The sequence below is a fragment of the Staurois parvus genome, unplaced genomic scaffold (assembly GCF_062004578.1).
Source record: "Staurois parvus isolate SC_StPar_1 unplaced genomic scaffold, SC_StPar_1.0 ptg002481l, whole genome shotgun sequence".
NCBI classification, from domain to species: domain Eukaryota; kingdom Metazoa; phylum Chordata; class Amphibia; order Anura; family Ranidae; genus Staurois; species Staurois parvus.
Genome location: NW_028320277.1, coordinates 17704 through 41337, shown reverse-complemented (window position 1 = coordinate 41337; position 23634 = coordinate 17704). Strand labels below are relative to the sequence as shown.

The following is a 23634-nucleotide window of genomic DNA, read 5'->3' as shown; positions in this document are numbered from 1 at the left end:
GTTCACCTGCAGAATAAACCTGCAGAAAGCACAAGAAAGGTATATATTATATTTTATGCTCCTGTATACAGCGGGGGGGGGGGGGGGGGGGGTAATGATTCGCTCCCCTGCAGATTGTGAACGTTCGTCCACTTACACAGAAATGATCGGTCTATCATTGTTATCATCGGTGTATATAAATGATGGAGACAGAATATCAACCAAAAACCCAGAAACAACAAAATGATACAACATATATTCATTGACTTAAACCCAAAAACCCCACAATTATAGTGAAAAAATCAAGACCCAAAGAGATTACCCAAAAATAAAAATATAAAATATATATAAAAGAACAAAAATAAAATAAAGTCCCAATATGCAAAGTGCCCAAATAATGTGTCCAAACAAAGATCAATGTCTTGATAGGAAGACGCTTCCTACTCCACTGAAGAAGATGCAAATCAATGACAGGTGCTCTTCAAATACCTCAAAAAACAAAATCTCAACATAGTATATTACCTTTTAAATCCCAGAACTAAAGTGCCACACGTGTATCATGAAAAAAAAACACTCCAGTGCCACACGTGTATCATGCAAAAAAAACACTCCAGTGTCACACGTGTATCATGCAAAAAAAACACTCCAGTGTCACAGCACTCGTGTGAGAAGAAAATGAATAAATATCACTGCAAACTATATATAAAGTGCATAATTACCCTAAAACAAACCGATTCCAGCTTGTAGTCCACCACATATGTACAGAGTGTCCTCAGATTGGTGTCCTCTTGTTCCTCAGGACCTCACAAACAGACCAGGAATCAGTATGTGAATTATAATCATATATAAAATGTATTGTAGCCACTTACATATAAAAACGATGAGATCAGCAAGACAGCATCCAACTCCTCATGCCCAGTATACAGTCCCCTTTCCGTGTGTAGAGGGTCTCCCGATCACCAGGTAATTCCCCCTTGCTACTCCTATCCAGCACTATCACTTTGTAGCTCTGGGGGACACCTGAAGTGCACCGTTACTCTCCAGACCTCCAACACACAGGGATTCCAGAATCCAAAATGGCTGCCGCAGCACTTCCGGGAACGTCACGTGCCCTGGACGCGTTTCGTCTCTTCCGGACTTTGTCAACAAGGATTATAATTCACATACTGATTCCTGGTCTGTTTGTGAGGTCCTGAGGAACAAAAGGACACCAATCTAAGGACACTCTGTACATATGTGGTGGACTACAAGCTGGAATCGGTTTGTTTTAGGGTAATTATGCACTTTATATATAGTTTGCAGTGATATTTATTCATTTTCTTCTCACATGAGTGCTGTGACACTGGAGTGTTTTTTTTGCATGATACACGTGTGACACTGGAGTGTTTTTTTTGCATGAGTGCTGTGGCACTGGAGTGTTTTTTTTGCATGATACACGTGTGGCACTGGAGTGTTTTTTTTTGCATGATACACGTGTGGCACTGGAGTGTTTTTTTTTGCATGATACACGTGTGGCACTGGAGTGTTTTTTTTTGCATGATACACGTGTGGCACTGGAGTGTTTTTTTTCATGATACACGTGTGGCACTTTAGTTCTGGGATTTAAAAGGTAATATATTATGTTGAGATTTTGTTTTTTGAGGTATTTGAAGAGCACCTGTCATTGATTTGCATCTTCTTCAGTGGAGTACGAAGCGTCTTCCTGTCAAGACATTGATCTTTGTTTGGACACATTATTTGGACACTTTGCATATTGGGACTTTATTTATTTTTGTTCTTTTATATATATTTTATATTTTTATTTTTGGGTAATCTCTTTGGGTTTTGATTTTTTCACTATAATTGTGGGTTTTTGGGTTTAAGTCAATGAATATATGTTTTATTAGTACTTCAGGGGAAGGATATTGATATGACATTAAGGGATTTCTGAGGATTTTATATATATATATATATGTGTGCTGATTTATACTTATTCAACAAAATGATACAAATGTTATAAACGGAGTTGCAGTTCAGGGAGTACAATAGTGTTTGATCCCCCACCAACCAACAATGATTCTGGCTCCCACAGAACGGCGATGTGCTCATGTGGTACACAGATCAGTCCTGTCCATGGAAGAAGGTCCTCCTACCAACGACTCGTTCTGTGTATAAGAGACACCTGTCCTCAGAATCTCTTTCTTCCAACCCTCACCACCACCATGGGCAAGACCAAGGAGCTGTCAGAGGACATCAGGGACAAGATGGTAGACCTGCACAAGGCTGGAATGGGCTACGAGACCATCAGCAAGAAGCTTGGCGAGAAGGAGACAACTGATGGAGCGATTATTCGTACATGGAAGAAATACAAAATATCCATCAATCGCCCTCCTCGGTCTGGAGCTCCATGCAGGATTTCACCTCATGAGGTAAGGATGACCTTGAGAAAAGTGAGGGATCAGCCCAGAACTACAAGGGAGGAGCTTGTAAATGATCTCCAGGCAGCTGGGACCACAGTCACCAAACCAACCATTGGTAGCACAATACACTGCCATGGAATGAAATCCTGCAGAGCCCGCAAGGTCCGCCCCCTTAAAAAAGCCCATGTCCAGGCCCGGCTGAAGTCTGCCAATAACCATCTGGATGATCCAGAGAAGGACTGGTGGGAAGTGTTGTGGTCAGATGAGACCAAAATCCAGCTCTTTGGCATCAACTCAACTCGCCGTGTTTGGAGGAAGAAAAATACTGACTGTGACCCCAGGAACACCATCCCAACAGTTAAGCATGGAGGTGGAAACATTCTGCTTTGGGGCTGTTTCTCTGCTACAGGTATAGGCCGACTTTGCCGCACTGAGGGGCCAATGGGCGGGGCCATGTATTGTAAAATCTTGGATGAGAACCTTCTTCCCTCAGCCAGAACACTGAAGATGGGTCGTGGATGGGTGTTCCAGCATGACAATGACCCAAAACATACCACCAAGGCAACAACGGAGTGGTTCAAGAAGAAGCACATTGAGGTCATGGAGCTTCCTAGCCAGACTCTAGACTTGAATCCTATAGAAAATCTATGGAGGGAGCTGAAACTTCGAGTTGCCAAGCGACAGCCAAGAAACCTAAAGGATTTAGAGAAGATCTGTAAAGAAGAGTGGACCAAAATGCCTCCTGAGATGTGTGCCAACCTGGGTTCCTCCACCAACTACAAGAGACGTGTCACCTCTGTGCTCACCAACAAGGGTTCCTCCACCAAGTACAAGGAACGTCTCACCTCTGTGCTCACCAACAAGGGTTCCTCCACCAACTACAAGGAACGTCTCACCTCTGTGCTCACCAACAAGGGTTCCTCCACCAAGTACAAGAAACGTCTCACCTCTGTGCTCGCCAACAAGGGTTCCTACACCAACTACAAGAAACGTCTCACCTCTGTGCTCACCAACAAGGGTTCCTCCACCAAGTACAAGGAACATCTCACCTCTGTGCTCACCAACAAGGGTTCCTCCACCAAGTACAAGGAACGTCTCACCTCTGTGCTCACCAACAAGGGTTCCTCCACCAACTACAAGACGCGTCTCACCTCTGTGCTCACCAACAAGGGTTCCTCCACCAACTACAAGAGATGTGTCACCTCTGTGCTCACCAACAAGGGTTCCTCCACCAACTACAAGAAACGTCTCACCTTTGTGCTCACCAACAAGGGTTCCTCCACCAACTACAAGGAACGTCTCACCTCTGTGCTCACCAACAAGGGTTCCTCCACCAACTACAAGAGACGTGTCACCTCTGTGCTCACCAACAAAGGTTCCTCCACCAACTACAAGAGACGTGTCACCTCTGTGCTCACCAACAAGGGTTCCTCCACCAACTACAAGGAACGTGTCACCTCTGTGCTCACCAACAAGAGTTCCTCCACCAACTACAAGGAACGTCTCACCTCTGTGCTCACCAACAAGGGTTCCTCCACCAACTACAAGAGACGTGTCACCTCTGTGCTCACCAACAAGGGTTCCTCCACCAACTACAAGAGACGTGTCACCTCTGTGCTCACCAACAAGAGTTCCTCCACCAACTACAAGGAACGTCTCACCTCTGTGCTCACCAACAAGGGTTCCTCCACCAACTACAAGAGACGTGTCACCTCTGTGCTCACCAACAAGGGTTCCTCCACCAACTACAAGAGACGTGTCACCTCTGTGCTCACCAACAAGGGTTCCTCCACCAACTACAAGGAACGTCTCACCTCTGTGCTCACCAACAAGGGTTCCTCCACCAACTACAAGGAACGTCTCACCTCTGTGCTCACCAACAAGGGTTCCTCTACCAACTACAAGGAACGTCTCACCTCTGTGCTCACCAACAAGGGTTCCTCCACCAACTACAAGGAGACGTGTCACCTCTGTGCTCACCAACAAGGGTTCCTCCACCAACTACAAGGAGACGTCTCACCTCTGTGCTCACCAACAAGGGTTCCTCCACCAACTACAAGAGACGTGTCACCTCTGTGCTCACCAACAAGGGTTCCTCCACCAACTACAAGGAACGTCTCACCTCTGTGCTCACCAACAAGGGTTCCTCCACCAACTACAAGAGACGTGTCACCTCTGTGCTCACCAACAAGGGTTCCTCCACCAACTACAAGAGACGTGTCACCTCTGTGCTCACCAACAAGGGTTCCTCCACCAACTACAAGGAACGTCTCACCTCTGTGCTCACCAACAAGGGTTCCTCCACCAACTACAAGGAACGTCTCACCTCTGTGCTCACCAACAAGGGTTCCTCTACCAACTACAAGGAACGTCTCACCTCTGTGCTCACCAACAAGGGTTCCTCCACCAACTACAAGGAGACGTGTCACCTCTGTGCTCACCAACAAGGGTTCCTCCACCAACTACAAGGAGACGTCTCACCTCTGTGCTCACCAACAAGGGTTCCTCCACCAACTACAAGAGACGTGTCACCTCTGTGCTCACCAACAAGGGTTCCTCCACCAACTACTAAGTCATGTTTTGCTTGGGGATCAAATACTTATTGTACTCTCTGAACTGCAACTCCATTTATAACATTTGTATCGAGTTGTTTCTGGATTTTTGGTTGATATTCTGTCTCCATCATTTATATACACGTAGGATAACAATGTATAGACCGATCATTTCTGTGTAAGTGGGCGAACGTTCACCATCTGCAGGGATCAAATCATTATTTTCCCCGCTGTAACTTAATATTCAATAATATTCACAGTCTGCCAGGAAACGAGCGCCACTTAGTTCTGGAAGAATGCCCACCCCCCGCCAATGGATGGATGGATGGATGGTGTACACGGACACAATGTCCATCGGTGCCACAGAGCGGACACTGAGCGTCACCTTCATCTGTTCTCCAATAGAAGTCAGCAGAGGTCTCTGCGGCAGCCATTTGCCCCTTTTACATGAACAGTGATCCAGGGAAAAGCAACCCGCAGTCCCGCTATAAGTCGCTGATCGCCACCATTACTAGTGAAAAAAAAAAAAAAAATCCCCGTATCTCTCCCGCGATTTGTAGACGCGATAACTTCCACGTAAACCAATTCATTTACACCTATCGGGATTTATTTTAGTGAAGACACGGAGCGGGAGACATTTTGGCAGAAATTTATGACGAAATTTGATTTTTTAAATGTTTGTACTGGACGTTTTATAGCAAAAAGTAAAAAAATATTGTTTTTTCTCAAAATTGGCCGTCTTTTTTTATAGCTCAAAAAAAAAAAAAAAAACGCAAAAGGTGATCAAATACCACCGAAAGAAAACTCAATTCGCGGGAAAAAAAGGATGTAAATTTCATTTGGGTGCAGCGTTGCATGACCGCGCAATTGTCAGTTAAAGTGACACAGTGCCATAACGCAAATAATGGCCTGGACAGGAAGGGGGGGGGGGGAATCCTCTGGAGGGGGAGGGAGGAAATCTTCGGGAGGGGGGGGGGAATCCTCTGGAGAGGGAGGGGGGATCTTCAGGAGGGGGAAGGGGGATTCTCTGGAGAGGGAGGGGAGATCCTCTGGAGTGGGAGGGGTGGGGGAATCCTCTGGAGGGAGGGATATAGAATGTTGTATGTTGCCTGGAAGGTGTGGTTTCCATTTGATCCATCCGGCACACAAGCCGCAGACTGAAGTGAAGAGGACACTGACCGCTCCGCCTCTTGGGCGGTGACCTCGCGCTTCTTCTGCGGTGAGCTCCCCCCGGTGTAGTTGCGTCCCAGGTTGTTGGCACCGGAGAGGTTTTTCTGCGATTTCTGGAAACTGCTCCCGGGATCGTCACTGGTGGAGGCTCTTTGGTTACTGCGAGGAGTTAAAACAAACATTCAAGAAGCATGTAAAGTGTCACTGACCCCTCCGTGTAATAAAGGACATCTAGCAGCACCTTCAGTCTGCCATCTCTCTGCAATTCTCCTCGAACATTCGGTTGGGGGGTGCGCATGCTGCAAATGTCACATGACCGCCCGTGCCAAGATCACATGTGTCAGGATTACATGTGCCAGGATCACATGTGTCAGGATTACATGTGCCTAGGATCACATGTGCATGCCTGGCCAGTGATTGTGTAAAACCTACAGAGCCTCAGAGATCGTTCTCTGTCCGGAGGGTATATATTATGTGGCCCTCATTGCCCTACCAGCCTGTAGAGGGAGCTCTGATCTGTGAAGGGGCTTTATCAGCAGAGACCCCTAACAGTCACATGTCACATGTCCTCAGTCTCTGTAACCTGCAGTCTCCAATCACAGCTGCAGCATGTCCTCAGCCTCCAATCACACCTGCGGCATGTCCTCAGTCTCTGTAACCTGCAGTCTCCAATCACACCTGGGGCATGTCCTCAGCCTCCAATCACACCTGCGGCATGTCCTCAGCCTCCAATCACACCTGTGGCATGTCCTCAGTCTGTCACCTGCAGTCTCCAATCACACCTGTGGCATGTCCTCAGTCTCTGTAACCTGCAGTCTCCAATCACACCTGCGGCATGTCCTCAGCCTCCAATCACACCTGCGGCATGTCCTCAGCCTCCAATCACACCTGCGGCATGTCCTCAGCCTCCAATCACACCTGCGGCATGTCCTCAGCCTCCAATCACACCTGCGGCATGTCCTCAGCCTCCAATCACACCTGTGGCATGTCCTCAGTCTCCAATCACACCTGGGACATGTCCTCAGCCTCCAATCACACCTGCGGCATGTCCTCAGTCTGTCACCTGCAGTCTCCAATCACACCTGGGACATGTCCTCAGCCTCCAATCACACCTGGGGCATGTCCTCAGCCTCCAATCACACCTGGGGCATGTCCTCAGCCTCCAATCACACCTGGGGCATGTCCTCAGCCTCCAATCACACCTGGGGCATGTCCTCAGCCTCCAATCACACCTGGGGCATGTCCTCCGCCTCCAATCACACCTGGGGCATGTCCTCCGCCTCCAATCACACCTGGGGCATGTCCTCCGCCTCCAATCACACCTGGGGCATGTCCTCCGCCTCCAATCACACCTGGGGCATGTCCTCCGCCTCCAATCACACCTGGGGCATGTCCTCCGCCTCCAATCACACCTGGGGCATGTCCTCCGCCTCCAATCACACCTGGGGCATGTCCTCCGCCTCCAATCACACCTGGGGCATGTCCTCCGCCTCCAATCACACCTGGGGCATGTCCTCCGCCTCCAATCACACCTGGGGCATGTCCTCCGCCTCCAATCACACCTGGGGCATGTCCTCCGCCTCCAATCACACCTGGGGCATGTCCTCCGCCTCCAATCACACCTGGGGCATGTCCTCAGCCTCCAATCACACCTGGGGCATGTCCTCAGCCTCCAATCACACCTGGGGCATGTCCTCAGCCTCCAATCACACCTGGGGCATGTCCTCAGCCTCCAATCACACCTGGGGCATGTCCTCAGCCTCCAATCACACCTGGGGCATGTCCTCAGCCTCCAATCACACCTGGGGCATGTCCTCAGTCTCCGTCTCCTGCAGGAGGGAACAGGGGGGGGTGGCTACACCCAGAAGGTTTTTTACCTTCATGTATAGAATGGAACCCCTTCATTCCTGTTCTTCTCCCTGTTCCTCCTGTGATGGAGGAGACGGGTCCCCAGCCGCCCTCATCACACAGAGTACAGAGTTCGGTGAACTGCGCTTACTTGAGTGACGGCGTCTTCTGATTGGAGCTTTTTGCGCTGAGTCCTCGCTCGCCGGAGGAGTAGTTGTTGTGCACCATGGTGGTCACCGTGTTCCCTACAGTCCCCTTGTTGCTCCTGAAGCAGAAGAAAGATGAATTATAAATGGGAAAAGTTTTGTTTTACAATTTTAAAAGAGAACCTGTCACCGTCCCATCTGGGCAATATCTGTGTACAGCCCCGCCCACCCCACCTCCCCCCGGACCCTCGCCAGCATACTGGTGGGCCAAATTCGTCCTGCGGGCCTTCTGTTTGATACATGGGACCTTGGCGATCCGAGCAGAAGATTGGCCCCCGTTTGCCTGCAGCCTCTCGGGGCCCATCATGGGTCCCAGGAGGCTGCAGTACCATTCACCATCTGCAGGATCACAGTCCACAGTCAGCATGGGGGAGCCGGGGACCCGAAGGACCGACCCAGGTGAGTGAGGACGGCGCTGGACAGGTAAGTGTCCTGTTATTAAAAGTCAGCAGTTGCAGAATTTGTATCTGATGAATTGTCATTTTTTTGGGGCGGGGGGAGGAGATGGGGGGGAAATCCTCTGGAGGGGGAGGGGGGGAATCCTCTGGAGGGGGGAGGATGATGTGACAGAAGTCTTGAGGGGAATCTCAGTTTTTTAGGGGCGCACATGTTTTACTGACCAATCACAGTAGATTATCCGAACCCTCACCTGTTGTTGGCGGGAAAGCTGGGAGCCAAGGCAGGCATATCCCTCCTCTTGATGCCCATACTCTGCACTGACACGGCACTGCGGGCACTCGAGGGTCCAGGAAACGCCCGCGGCTGCTCATCCTACCAATCAGGAGAGATAATCACTGTACAGGAAACACATTATATATCCACAACGTCTCAGCTGGTCCAGGAGGGAGGGACCTCATACAGGTCCCGCCCATTGCCGAGACTGAAGACCCAGCAACCAGCTGATTACCGACTGCTGAGATAAAACCAAAATCCCCCCTAAGGAATGTATTGGGGGGGGGGGGGGGGGAGGAGAGTGCAATCACCGCGCTGCAATACCTGAAGATGAAGTTCAGGGACCAGAGATGATGGTTACCGTGGATGAGGAGTGTCCCGTGTTGGTGGTCGCTTCTGTTCCCTACAATCTTCATTCCTCTGACACCCCCCCCCCCGCCTCGAACACCCCCCAACATAAAGTTGTGAACTGCTGGTGCTGAGGGGGTTAATGTAAGTTGCTCCACCCCTCACAAGCACTTGCCAAAACTGCCAACTACACTTGCCCTTTCTGCCCCCTCCTCCATTCACAGAAGCTGTACTATCAGTTCCCATAATGAAAAGCACTCTATAGAGGAGGCGGACCTTTCATCCCCTCCTCCATTCATAGAATGCTTTTCATTGCAGGAACTGATAGTACAGCTTCTATGAATGGAGGAGGGGGCAGAAAGATTTGCGCAAAAATTTAAATGAGTGGATATCAGTCTGGTGGAGTGGGCGTTCCTAGGCAGACTACATTTACATGCAGACCACCCTACGTACTAGGTAACGCCCACACATGATGCCGAGCCTCCAGGATTGAAAGACCTGAGCACGACTGAAGGGGAGGAGCCGGTACACCCGTGCACGACTGAAGGGGAGGAGCCGGTACACCCGTGCAAGCCTGAAGGGGAGGAGCCGCTACACCCGTGCACGACTGAAGGGGAGGAGCCGCTACACCCGTGCACAGACTGAAGGGGAGGAGCCGCTACACCCGTGCAAGCCTGAAGGGGAGGAGCCGCTACACCCGTGCAAGCCTGAAGGGGAGGAGCCGCTACACCCGTGCAAGCCTGAAGGGGAGGAGCCGCTACACCCGTGCAAGCCTGAAGGGGAGGAGCCGCTACACCCGTGCACGACTGAAGGGGAGGAGCCTGTACACCCGTGCACGACTGAAGGGGAGGAGCCTGTACACCCGTGCACGACTGAAGGGGAGGAGCCTGTACACCCGTGCACGGCTGAAGGGGAGGAGCCTGTACACCCGTGCACGGCTGAAGGGGAGGAGCCTGTACACCCGTGCACGACTGAAGGGGAGGAGCCGGTACACCCGTGCAAGCCTGAAGGGGAGGAGCCGCTACACCCGTGCACGACTGAAGGGGAGGAGCCGCTACACCCGTGCACAGACTGAAGGGGAGGAGCCGCTACACCCGTGCAAGCCTGAAGGGGAGGAGCCGCTACACCCGTGCAAGCCTGAAGGGGAGGAGCCGCTACACCCGTGCAAGCCTGAAGGGGAGGAGCCGCTACACCCGTGCAAGCCTGAAGGGGAGGAGCCGCTACACCCGTGCACGACTGAAGGGGAGGAGCCGCTACACCCGTGCACGACTGAAGGGGAGGAGCCGCTACACCCGTGCACGACTGAAGGGGAGGAGCCGCTACACCCGTGCACGACTGAAGGGGAGGAGCCTGTACACCCGTGCACGGCTGAAGGGGAGGAGCCTGTACACCCGTGCACGGCTGAAGGGGAGGAGCCTGTACACCTGTGCACGGCTGAAGGGGAGGAGCCTGTACACCTGTGCACGGCTGAAGGGGAGGAGCCGGAGGAGGGATGTAATACAAATCAAGCCATGTCACCCCGGGGTGATACCTTTATGAATGGAGGACTTTAGTAACTCACCAGAACGTTCCAGGTGGTCTTCCTCTCCGGAGGGGTTTTGGCCAATCCATGGAGCTTCTTTCTGCCAATGGAGCTGCTCTCAAAAAAGGCCAGAAAGTCGTCCGTCCGATCCTCGCTGCAAAGAGAACAAATGGAGTCCAGATGGTAAATGAAATTTATTACAGCCTGCCTAGGACCGCCCACTCCTCCAGACTGACACTCACCCATCAAGGTATTGATATTTGCATAACTCCTCCCACTGCTTATATCAGGACTGAGGACTTCTGAGGAGGGGAGCTGGGATGTTTTCAGGAATCTATGTACAGCACCCTGCCGGCCCCTCCCACCAGCCATGATTGTCCTGCACTGCATAGCAAAGCACAGAGTCCCAGTGATGACATCACAGGGTCTATAATAATGTAATTATTATTATTATACAGGATTTATAAAGCGCCAACAGTTGGCTCAGCGCTGTACATGACAATGGGGGACAATACATGTGACAGTACAGTAACAATACAATGTGATACATGAGGGGATCGAGGGCCCGGCTCCTGGGAGCTTAATGGAAAAGTCTTATTTACAGATTTCCTGAACATATCAATGAGGAAGAAATGAAGATCCGGGGAGGGAATAAAATCCGACCCAAACCCGTCCAGTACAATCCCAGAGACATCCCAATGTAATCCCAACAGTCATTCTGAGATCTGCAGCCATCCAAGCCGAGCTTCGGGGGAGGGTCAAAACCAGCCTTGCAGGGGGGGCAGGGGGGGGCGGGTGCTCCTCTGCACCTAGGGCAGGGGTGTCCTTACTATGGCCCCCGAGTCACATCCAGCCCCCTACAAGATGTTATCCGGACTGAAGCGGATGTGCAGACTGAGGGTCCAGATCAGTTGGTGACGGAACCACGAGGAAAGGGGGGTTATTCTGACAAGAACCCTTAAAAGTAAAGAGGGGACTCTGATGGGGACCCCAAAGTATGGGGGGTTACTCTGATGGGGACCCCAAAGTAAGGGGGGGTTACTCTGATGGGGACCCCAAAGTAAGGGGGGGTTACTCTGATGGGGACCCCAAAGTAAGGGGGGGTTACTCTGATGGGGACCCCAAAGTAAGGGGGGGTTACTCTGATGGGGACCCCAAAGTAAGGGGGGGGTTACTCTGATGGGGACCCCAAAGTAAGGGGGGGGTTACTCTGATGGGGACCCCAAAGTAAGGGGGGGGTTACTCTGATGGGGACCCCAAAGTAAGGGGGGGTTACTCTGATGGGGACCCCAAAGTAAGGGGGGGTTACTCTGATGGGAATCCCAATGTACAGAGGGTACTTTGACCTCAAGGTAAAGCGGGAACTCGGATGGAGACCCTAAAGTAAGGGGGGGGGGTCACTCTGATGGGGACCCCAAAGTAAGGGGCGTTACTCAGATGGGGACCCCAAAGTAAGGGGGGTTACTCAGATGGGGACCCCAAAGTAGAGCAGGTTACTCAGATGAGGACCCCAAAGTAAGGGGGGGTCACTCTGATGGGGACCCCAAAGTAGAGCAGGTTACTCTGATGGGGACCCCAAAGTAAGGGGGGTTACTCTGACGGGGACCCCAGTGTAAAGAGGGTACTTTAACACTAATGTAAAGAGGGGACTGACAGGGACCCCAATATAAAGGGACTCTGATGAGGACCTCATTGTAAAGAGGGCACTCTGATAGGGACTCCAAGGTAAGGGGTTACTCTGATGGGGACTCTACCCCAATGTAAAGAGGGGACTCTGGAGGGGTCCCTAAAGTAAGGGGGGTTACTCTTGGATCCCAAAGTAAATAGGGGACTCTAACAGGGACCCCAATATACTTTAAAATAGCTCTCTTCTCCAGCTTGTCTGCCACTCCACTTCAGTTCCACAAGAAGCTCCGGGTAGCCTTAGATAGGCCCGCACACATCTAAATAGGACAGCGGGGGGGGGGGGGGGGGTTGTGTGGACTTACCATCCCCCCCCCCCCACAGGACCCCTCCTTGTCACTCTTTGTTACAGAGAACAGTACAAGGTGAGCAATGAATGGAGATAATCCTCCCCCCCAGAACATCTGTCACATTGGGGGGGGGGGGGGGGAGATGAGCACAGCCCCCCAGGGAACAGCAGCTGGAATCACAAAGGTCAGAGTATGAGAAGCCGGCCGGCACAGGGTTGTCTCTGGGAAAAGGCCGGCGTGCCCCTTTGGCGCGGATCCTTCATATGTGTCCTACATCTGTACTTGACGTCATGGCGCTGTGTCTCGCCTGTAGGCCGACGTCCTCACGTCTGGTTGCATTACCTGAGCAGAGAGCTGTTCCCGGGGGTCACCTGAGTGGTACTGTTGGATCGGCGAAGGTTATTGATCGCCCGCGGCGAGTCTTTCTGTAGAGGAGACAACGGAGGAGAAAAGGTCAGAGGAGCGATCGGAGATTTCAGAATAAATGGTTGAGGTTCGCTGGCAGTAGAGAATCGCTCGGTGTCATGGTGTCACGGTGTCATGGTGTCACGGTGTCATGGTGTCACGGTGTCATGGTGTCATGGTGTCACGGTGTCACGGTGTCATGGTGTCACGGTGTCACGGTGTCATGGTGTCACGGTGTCATGGTGTCATGGTGTCACGGTGTCATGGCATTAACCCCTTGTCAGCCGCATCATTCACAGGAAATGTAGTCACAGCTACAGCACCACTAACCCCGACAGGCCGGCACCACCAGATGCCTGTATATATATGAATATGAATATGAATTGTGAACAAATGTTTTCCTGGTTATGTCAGAGTCCCCGACCTACCCCGGGACCTAAAGAGTGTAAGGCGGGTCCCTGAGGACTGGAGGTTTGGGGCCCATTCACACCACGTGCCGTGATTGGTGGTTTTTCCTGCACTAGATCAAGGCCGGTCATTTCAGGAGCACACAGAGAAAAAAATTGTTTATGTGACCGATTCACAGCATATTGCTGGGCGATGCGAGGTGCGACTTGCTGCATTTTAACTGTAGCGCATCGGATGGTACCCGCAGCACATCGCAGTGCGGTGCAGAGCATTGCATGGAGTGCAGATTTGTACAGCTGCAGTATATATTATATACACACACTTCTGACTTTTTTTTTTAATGACAGTAGTTCCCCTTTAATTCTCGCCAGGAATGATGTGCACCTAGGCTCACTCGATGCCCATGCCCCCCACCTCATATATGCCAGGAGGCTGCAGAACCATTCACGGAGCACCGAGCGATCACACATGTGCAGTGAGGAGACGGCTGAGGTCCCTCCGAAAGTCAAAACCGGCTCCCATATCTAAAAATGGAGAAATTTGGCAATTCCCGCAGGTGAGCATGGCGTGACTTTCCCCGCCCCCTTCCCGCAGGTGAGCATGGTGTGACTTTCCCCGCCCCCTTCCCACAGGTGAGCATGGTGTGACTTTCCCCGCCCCCTTCCCACAGGTGAGCATGGCGTGACTTTCCCCGCCCCCTTCCCACAGGTGAGCATGGCGTGCCTTTCCCCGCCCCCTTCCTTCCCGCAGGTGAGCATGGCGTGCCTTTCCCCGCCCCCTTCCTTCCCGCAGGTGAGCATGGCGTGCCTTTCCCCGCCCCCTTCCTTCCCGCAGGTGAGCATGGCGTGCCTTTCCCCGCCCCCTTCCTTCTCGCAGGTGAGCCAGGTGAGCATGGTGTGCCTTTCCCCGCCCATTTCCTTCCCGCAGCCTCCTAGGACAAGTCACATGTCCCAGGAGGTTGCAGGACCATTCACGAAGCACCGTGCGATCTCACACATGTGCAGTGAGGAGCCAGCTGGGGTCCCTCCAGAAGCCATAGTTGACTCCCATATCCAAGATGGCGGCACTGGTGACCCGCAGTGGTGAGCAGAACTGGCTGCAGGAAGACAGCGCTGGACCCCGAGGACTGGCAAGCACCTGATTAATAGGATTTGAAGCCGATTACTTTAAGTGCCGCTTCACTCTGATGCGGCGAGGGAAACCGCATGCGATTTGGGGAGGAACCACGCCGCATTCCTGGTCACATCACATGCGATTCGGGGAGGAATCACGCCGCATTCCTGATCACATCACATGCGATTCGGGGAGGAATCACGCCGCATTCCTGGTCACATCACATGCGATTCGGGGAGGAATCACGCCGCATTCCTGATCACGTCACATGCGATTCGGGGAGGAATCACGCCGCATTCCTGGTCACATCACATGCGATTCTTCTGCGATTTGCACCCTTTCATGGCTGACATTGCACACCGTACCCTCAAGGCGCAGGACCTTCCTTTTCCTGCAGTGGAATCCGATCTCATTTGTGTTCACAGCCACGTGATCTGATTCAGCCAATCGCACTGCGTATTGCAAATCATTATGGGGGGGTAACACTGACACGTGAAGCGGTTCGCATGAACTGCCACATATGGCTGCCCATTCATGTCACTGGAGAGCTCCACACGTGGGACATGGAGACGTCATTGGCATGCGCAAAAATGCCCGCGTCTGCAGATGTGTGGGGGGACATGAACAATGAATGGCGCTGCTGTGCGGCTGCTACATCACAGTGCGTGTCCTGAAAACATGCGATCTGCAGCGGGCTGCGCATTCCGGGGCTCATGACAAGTGGAGAGGAGGTGACATGTCGCATCATTGTGTGTTATAACCCCCTAAATGTTGCACTACTGCATGACAACTGTGTGCATTGTGTGCGATGGCAGCGCTGCCCCTATTCACTTTCATAGCTTGCATGATGGGTGGTAATGCCTCAGCCAAACGCTACACGGGGTGGTAATTCCTGACGCAGCCACAAAGTATCCAGGCATGTAAAGGGGCGGGCTGTAAACACACGGCTCATCTACCTGGTATTACTGCCCTAAATGATATCCTTGTTCTCCGATAATAATCCTCCAAAAACATCCAATATGTGTCGGCCTGTAATCCATTCGTCGGCCCGTGCTCCATCCCTCGGCCCGTGCTCCATCCCTTGGCCCGTGCTCCATCCCTCGGCCCGTGCTCCATCCCTTGGCCCGTGCTCCATCCCTTGGCCCGTGCTCCATCCCTCGGCCCGTGCTCCATCCCTCGGGCCTGTGCGCCATCCCTCGGGCCGTACTCCATCCCTCGGGCCTGTAATCCATTCATCGGCCTGATGAAAGGTGCATTGTGGGGATTTGGGGCCTCCGGTACGATGACAGGTGCATTGTGGGGATTTGGAGCCTCCGGTACGATGACAGGTGCATTGTGGGGATTTGGGGCCTCCGGTACGATGACAGGTGCATTGTGGGGATTTGGGGCCTCCGGTACGATGACAGGTGCATTGTGGGGATTTGGGGCCTCCGGTACGATGACAGGTGCATTGTGGGGATTTGGGGCCTCCGGCACGATGACAGGTGCATTGTGGGGATTTGGGGCCTCCGGCACGATGACAGGTGCATTGTGGGGATTTGGGGCCGATACGATGACAGGTGCATTGTGGGGATTTGGGGCCTCCGGTACGATGACAGGTGCATTGTGGGGATTTGGGGCCGATACGATGACAGGTGCATTGTGGGGATTTGGGGCCGATACGACGACAGGTGCATTGTGGGGATTTGGGGCCGATACGATGACAGGTGCATTGTGGGGATTTGGGGCCTCCGGTACGATGACAGGTGCATTGTGGGGATTTGGGGCCTCCGGTACGATGACAGGTGCATTGTGGGGATTTGGGGCCGATACGATGACAGGTGCATTGTGGGGATTTGGGGCCGATACGATGACAGGTGCATTGTGGGGATTTGGGGCCGATACGATGACAGGTGCATTGTGGGGATTTGGGGCCGATACGATGACAGGTGCATTGTGGGGATTTGGGGCCGATACGATGACAGGTGCATTGTGGGGATTTGGGGCCGATACGATGACAGGTGCATTGTGGGGCCTCCGTATCACTCACCAATGAGTTGCCTTTGGTCCGGGTGTCGGTGATGACGGAGATGGAGCGTGAGATGAGCTTGGCGCTGCTCGGGCGTTTGGTGGCGGAGACCTGCGAGCCGGTGAGGGCCAGTTCACTGTTGTTTCCCCCTCCCTGTTGGACAGGCGTCCCGAGTGAGCTCTGCATGGTCACCTGCCAGGGAAAGAAACACAAAAGATTTATATGTGCTGATTACATTGTATCAAAACGTTTCCTCGCCATTTCCTCGAAAGTCATGTTATCGCTACAATGTGTACAACGCCACGGAATATGAAGGCGCTCCATACATCACATACAACGTTCCCCCATTATAATGACCCGACTAGATCCCTACAGGATTCCTCGCATAGGAACAGATCCGAGATTCCTCGCATAGGAAGAGATCCAAGATCCGAGATTCCTCGCATAGGAACAGATCCGAGATTCCTCGCATAGGAACAGATCCAAGATTCCTCGCATAGGAACAGAACCGGGATCCCTCGCATAGGAACAGATCCGAGATTCCTCGCATAGGAACAGAACCGGGATCCCTCGCATAGGAACAGATCCGAGATTCCTCGCATAGGAACAGAACCGGGATCCGAGATTCCTCGCATAGGAACAGATCCAAGATCCGAGATTCCTCGCATAGGAACAGAACCGGGATCCCTCGCATAGGAAGAGATCCGAGATTCCTCACATAGGAACAGAACTGGGATCCGAGATTCCTCACATAGGAACAGAACCAGGATCCGAGATTCCTCGCATAGGAACAGATCCAAGATCCGAGATTCCTCGCATAGGAACAGAACCGGGATCCCTCGCATAGGAAGAGATCCGAGATTCCGCACATAGGAACAGAACTGGGATCCGAGATTCCTCACATAGGAACAGAACCGGGATCCGAGATTCCTCGCATAGGAACAGATCCGAGATTCCTCGCATAGGAACAGATCCGAGATTCCTCGCATAGGAACAGAACCGAGATTCCTCGCATAGGAACAGAACCGAGATCCGAGATCCCTCACGTATGAACAGAACCGGGATCTGATACCAAATGAAAGATTTACCCTTCCTGGGGAAAGTGCTGCTCCCGGCTCCCACCAGTCATGGCCACATCAGCCAATGTGAGTTCTGAGGCTCTGGGACTAAATCTGTTGTCTTTGTGAGCAGCACTGGAGGGATCCTGCAGCAGCATTTTCTCCGGGAGGAGTCAGAATTTCCCCGTATATGGGGCGCTTCATGAATCTTTGGAAGGTTAATGTGATCTACTAAAATATTACGAAGCGAACTCACAGATGGCCGGACGCTGACGGGCGAACGGACGCAGAAAGGTCAGACAGTGAGACAGGCCACGCCCACCTTCAAAAGCCACACCCACTTTTAAAAAGCAGCGGCCCCGTTTCTGGGTGGGCAAAGGGCTTTTCTCCGAGCAACTGTGTGGTGGACGTCATTTCCTGGCAGGAATGTTACCAATACTCGGCCCAGCAGTGAGCACTGAACCCCGCGCCTGCACAGGTCTACATACACTGGGGGGGACAAGAAGTACCAGCATGTCCCCAAAGCTGAAGACTTGTCCTCCCAAAACATGTGCAGCTGTGGGGGGACCTCGCTACTAAACCCATCCCCCTCTGCCCTGCAAAACAGGCTGAACATTAGAACTGTGCCCCCCTTAGGGGCCACTCTGGGTTATTCAAACTGCACATGTGCGCACTGTGCTCTCCCACCTCCGGCTGTGCTCTCCCCGCTCCCGGCTGTGCTCTCCCCGCTCCCGGCTGTGCTCTCCCCGCTCCCGGCTGAGCCCTCCCCGCTCCCGCTGTGCCCTCCCCGCTCCCGCTGTGCCCTCCCTGCTCCCGGCTGTGCCCTCCCCGCTCCCGGCTGAGCTCTCCCTGCTCCCGGCTGTGCCTTCCCTGCTCCTGGCTGACCCCGCCCTGCTCCCGGCTGTGCCCGCCCTGCTCCCGGCTGTGCCCGCCCTGCTCCCGGCTGAGCTCTCCCCGCTCCCGGCTGTGCCTTCCCTGCTCCCGGCTGTGCTCTCCCCGCTCCCGGCTGAGCTCTCCCCGCTCCCGGCTGAGCTCTCCCCGCTCCCGGCTGTGCCTTCCCTGCTCCCGGCTGACCTCTCCCTGCTCCCGGCTGTGCCCGCCCTGCTCCCGGCTGTGCCCGCCCTGCTCCCGGCTGAGCTCTCCCCGCTCCCGGCTGTGCCTTCCCTGCTCCCGGCTGTGCTCTCCCCGCTCCCGGCTGAGCTCTCCCCGCTCCCGGCTGACCTCTCCCTGCTCCCGGCTGTGCCCGCCCTGCTCCCGGCTGTGCCCGCCCTGCTCCCGGCTGAGCTCTCCCCGCTCCCGGCTGTGCCCGCCCTGCTCCCGGCTGTGCTCTCCCCGCTCCCGGCTGAGCTCTCCCCGCTCCCGGCTGTGCCTTCCCTGCTCCCGGCTGACCTCTCCCTGCTCCCGGCTGACCTCTCCCTGCTCCCGGCTGTGCCTTCCCTGCTCCCGGCTGTGCTCTCCCCGCTCCCGGCTGAGCTCTCCCCGCTCCCGGCTGTGCCTTCCCTGCTCCCGGCTGACCTCTCCCTGCTCCCGGCTGTGCCCGCCCTGCTCCCGGCTGTGCCCGCCCTGCTCCCGGCTGAGCTCTCCCCGCTCCCGGCTGTGCCTTCCCTGCTCCCGGCTGTGCTCTCCCCGCTCCCGGCTGAGCTCTCCCCGCTCCCGGCTGACCTCTCCCTGCTCCCGGCTGTGCCCGCCCTGCTCCCGGCTGTGCCCGCCCTGCTCCCGGCTGAGCTCTCCCCGCTCCCGGCTGTGCCCGCCCTGCTCCCGGCTGTGCTCTCCCCGCTCCCGGCTGAGCTCTCCCCGCTCCCGGCTGTGCCTTCCCTGCTCCCGGCTGACCTCTCCCTGCTCCCGGCTGTGCCCTCCCTGCTCCCGGCTGTGCCCTCCCTGCTCCCGGCTGAGCTCTCCCAGCTCCCGGCTGTGCCCTCCCTGCTCCCGGCTGACCTCTCCCAGCTCCCGGCTGACCCCCCCTGCTGACCTCTCCCTGCTCCCGGCTGACCTCTGTAGCAGCTGCTCTGCTCCTTTCGATGAGCTCAGCTAGAGAAGGAAGGAGCGCGCTGCGCATGCGCACAGTTTATACATCACAGAGCTACTGAGCTCAGCTGGAGGACAGAGAGCGAAGTGCGTTAGGGACACACACTTATGTCCACACCAACCTGTGAGTGGCGGGGGGGGGGGGGGCAGAGGGGGATCAATAGGGTCAGCGGTTTTAGTAGAGAGGCCCCCCAAAAGCTGGAGGTATAATGGGAGGACGGGCCCCACTGACAACAGGAGGAGCGCTGCCATGTAGGATACATAGGAAATCTTGCTGAAGGTGAACTAACACTGGGAATACATTTTAACAAACTAAACATCCATCCGGTGGGGGGAGGGGGTGGGGGGAGGGGTGACACCTACTTTAACACAAGGGGACAAAAACTAAAACTTCTACAAAGATATGGAAACGTTAAAGTTATATAAAGATAAACAGAAAAGATAAAAAGTTACCCAATGATACAAAAATATCAAATACAAAAGATATAAAAAGATACAGATATATACAAAGATATAAAAATAGAGCAGATAACTATAAAAAGATACAAAATATAAAAAGATCTAAAAATACAAAAAAAAAAAAAAAAAAGGTAAAGATTTAACAATAGAAAAGACAAAAGATACAAAGATAGGAAAATAGAAAGGTTAAAGTTATATAAAGATATATAAATAAAAAGATACAAAGTTACACGATGATACAAAGACAGAAAATACAAAAGATAAAAAGAGACAAAATATATACAAAGATAGAAAAACAGAAAAGCGAATGATATGAAGATGCAAAATATATACAAAAAAGATAGAAAAACAGAAAAGCGAATGATATGAAGATACAAAATATATACAAAGATAGAAAAACAGAAAAGCGAATGATATGAAGATGCAAAATATATAAATAGCTAAAAAAAAAGAGTAAAGATCTGGAAAAGACAAAAAGATACCCTAAAGATAAAGATCTGAAAGATACAAAGAGGTCAGATTTCTGGTCACAGACAAGCAGAGAGTTTAGTACACAGTAGAGGCGACGCTTTCCTGCGATGCTGCAAAGTCTTCACACAACTTACAGAGAAGACTCGGTGTTGGGGGAGGTTCAGCGTGAAGCAGCTGCAGTCTGGGGGGTTTGAGGGTCTCTGAGGCTCATCAATGCTCCTCTTGTGAGATCCTCATTGTCTCCCCTCTGCTGAGTCTGAATTGGCCATTTAAATGCCCCCTGAGGATTGGCTGTTCACATGCTGATGTCATCACAAGGGGACCAATAGGAAATTCTCTGGTCCCTCCAGCCCTTTGGTCCATTTAAACCTCAGTGTGATGAGTGTTGTCCTGTCCCCGCATTGTCCCGTCCCCCGCATTGTCCCGTCCCCCGCATTGTCCCGTCCCCCGCATTGTCCCGTCCCCCGCATTGTCCCGTCTAGCACTGAGGCAGAGACCCGGCTGCACGACTCCAACCATAGTGTACATCATCCCTCACCTGGGGATCTAGCATTCCTCTGCAGCACTTCCAGTTATCAGGTGACAACGCTCAGCCCTGACTCCCAGCTGTGCTCCTATGTTGTCACCAGACAGGGGCTTCCATTGGGGACAGAAATTGAACTTTTCATCGTACATTATACACAAATCTCCCATTGTTGTCACCATAAGAAATCCCCCCAGAGAAAAATAGCCATTACTGTATAAGGGTAGAAATGGGGGGGGGGGGGGTGATCTGTGTATTGAGGGGGGATCTGTGTATTGGGGGGGGTGATCTGTGTATTGAGGGGGGATCTGTGTATTGGGGGGGTGATCTGTGTATTGGGGGGAGATGGGGGGGTGATCTGTGTATTGAGGGGGATCTGTAAATATGGGGGGGTGATCTGTGTATTGGGGGGAGATGGGGGGGTGATCTGTGTATTGGGGGGAGATGGGGGGGTGATCTGTGTATTGAGGGGGATCTGTAAATATGGGGGGGTGATCTGTGTATTGGGGGGTGATCTGTGTATTGGGGGGAGATGGGGGGGTGATCTGTGTATTGAGGGGGATCTGTGAATATGGGGGGGTGATCTGTGAATATGGGGGGGGTGATCTGTGTATTGGGGGGGAGATCTTTGTATTGGCGAGGAGATGGGGGGGTGATCTGTGTATTGGGGGGGAGATCTGTGTATTGGGGGGGAGATCTGTGTATTGGGGGGGAGATGGGGGGGTGATCTGTGTATTGGGGGGGTGATCTGTGTATTGGGGGGGAGATGGGGGGGTGATCTGTGTATTGGGGGGGAGATGGGGGGTGATCTGTGTATTGGGGGGGAGATGGGGGGGTGATCTGTGTATTGGGGGGGAGATCTGTGTATTGGGGGGGTGATCTGTGTATTGGGGGGGAGATGGGGGGGTGATCTGTGTATTGGGGGGGAGATCCGTGTGTTAGGGGGGTGCAGTGTCGTGAATCCCGTCTGTGGGCGGAGTTGTCGGTGTTTCTCACCCTCGGCCCCCCTCTGGTCCGCAGAGCTGACACTCTCCTCTCCGCTCGGCGCTCTACACTTCCATGGCAGCGACACACAACATCCTAACGGACTCGCCCCGCCCACCGCTCCTCATTGGCTGCAGTGGCTGCCTCTTGCCACACTACAGGCGCCGCAGCGGCCAATGAAAGGAGGTGGGCGGGGACTCAAGGCACAGTTTGGTGGAGAACACAAAAGGGGCGGGGCTCACATACTCGGTATTCGCCGTGGTGGACCAGGAGGCGGGTCGGTCATTTCATCATTGGGCGATCAAGACTGAGTGACGTCACTGTACTCGGATCTGATTGGACGGTGATGGCTTGTGGAGTATTTCCTCCCCCCCAGAGCTCAGCGCTCCGCCTCCTTCTATCTGTCACGATGTGATTCTATTATTTGTAGTTACATTGTAACATTATTATATAACGTTGTCACCACCGGAAGTCTGAGTGACAACGCAGAGGAGAGATAGGAAGACGGGCGAAGCGTTGTCACCCTATAACAGGAAGTGCCTGAATACTCCCCCTCATGGCGGGGTCACCGAGGAGATTTTTATTTTTAATAGATTTTTAATGAAAGCTGAAAATGTACAAATTTGAAAATGACATTTAAGACACAAAATGTAAAGAGATATTTCTGTCCTGTAATATACGGAGGAGACGCGGAGCGACGTCGCAGGAGGAGTCGCTGAGAAACGCAGCCAAAGGCTTATGTTATGATGCTCCCCAGTGACACCGCCCACTGTGGGAGGAGTTCCACATCCCCACGGCTCCAACCGCAAACCATGCCCTATGCACCGTTACTCCTCCAACTTCCTGTGACCGCGTGTCGTATGCAGAGACCGGAGATGGAAGAGTTTCCTCCCACTGCTGGAGCCACCAACCAAGGAGGTCTGTGTTGTGATCTCACCGAATCCATCGCTCCAGGAGGACGAAGTGTAATGTGTGTAGTCGTTCCTCATAACTGAGCTCCTCCATCCACCAAAACTGAGCTCCTCCCACCCCCATAACTGAGCTCCTCCACCCGCCAAAACTGAGCTCCTCCATCCACCAAAACTGAGCTCCTCCCACCCCCATAACTGAGCTCCTCCACCCGCCAAAACTGAGCTCCTCCCACCCCCATAACTGAGCTCCTCCACCTGCCAAAACTGAGCTCCTCCCACCCCCATAACTGAGCTCCTCCCACCCCCATAACTGAGCTCCTCCATCCGCCAAAACTGAGCTCCTCCTTCCCCCATAACTGAGCTCCTCCACCCGCCAAAACTGAGCTCCTCCACCCACCAAAACTGAGCTCCTCCCACCCCCATAACTGAGCTCCTCCACCCTCCAAAACTGAGCTCCTCCCACCCGCCAAAACTGAGCGCCTCCATCCACCAAAACTGAGCTCCTCCCACCCCCATAACTGAGCTCCTCCACCCTCCAAAACTGAGCTCCTCCATCCGCCAAAACTGAGCTCCTCCTTCCCCCATAACTGAGCTCCTCCA

At 53.2% G+C, this 23634-nt stretch overlaps 1 protein-coding gene across 1 annotated transcript; it reads right to left on the bottom strand.

Moving 5' to 3' along the window:
- Positions 1-6: 6 nt before the first annotated feature.
- On the bottom strand, positions 7-22238 carry LOC149430738 (centrosomal protein of 131 kDa-like; the record flags this gene model as incomplete). The annotated part of the gene is made up of 8 exons (XM_089666036.1): positions 22136-22238; positions 16625-16795; positions 13012-13094; positions 10736-10850; positions 8804-8925; positions 8100-8213; positions 6110-6259; positions 7-19 (listed from the first exon to the last, which is right to left on the bottom strand). Coding segments are annotated over exons 2-8 (762 nt in total), but the record flags the coding sequence as incomplete, so codon positions are not given.
- Positions 22239-23634: the final 1396 nt, after the last annotated feature.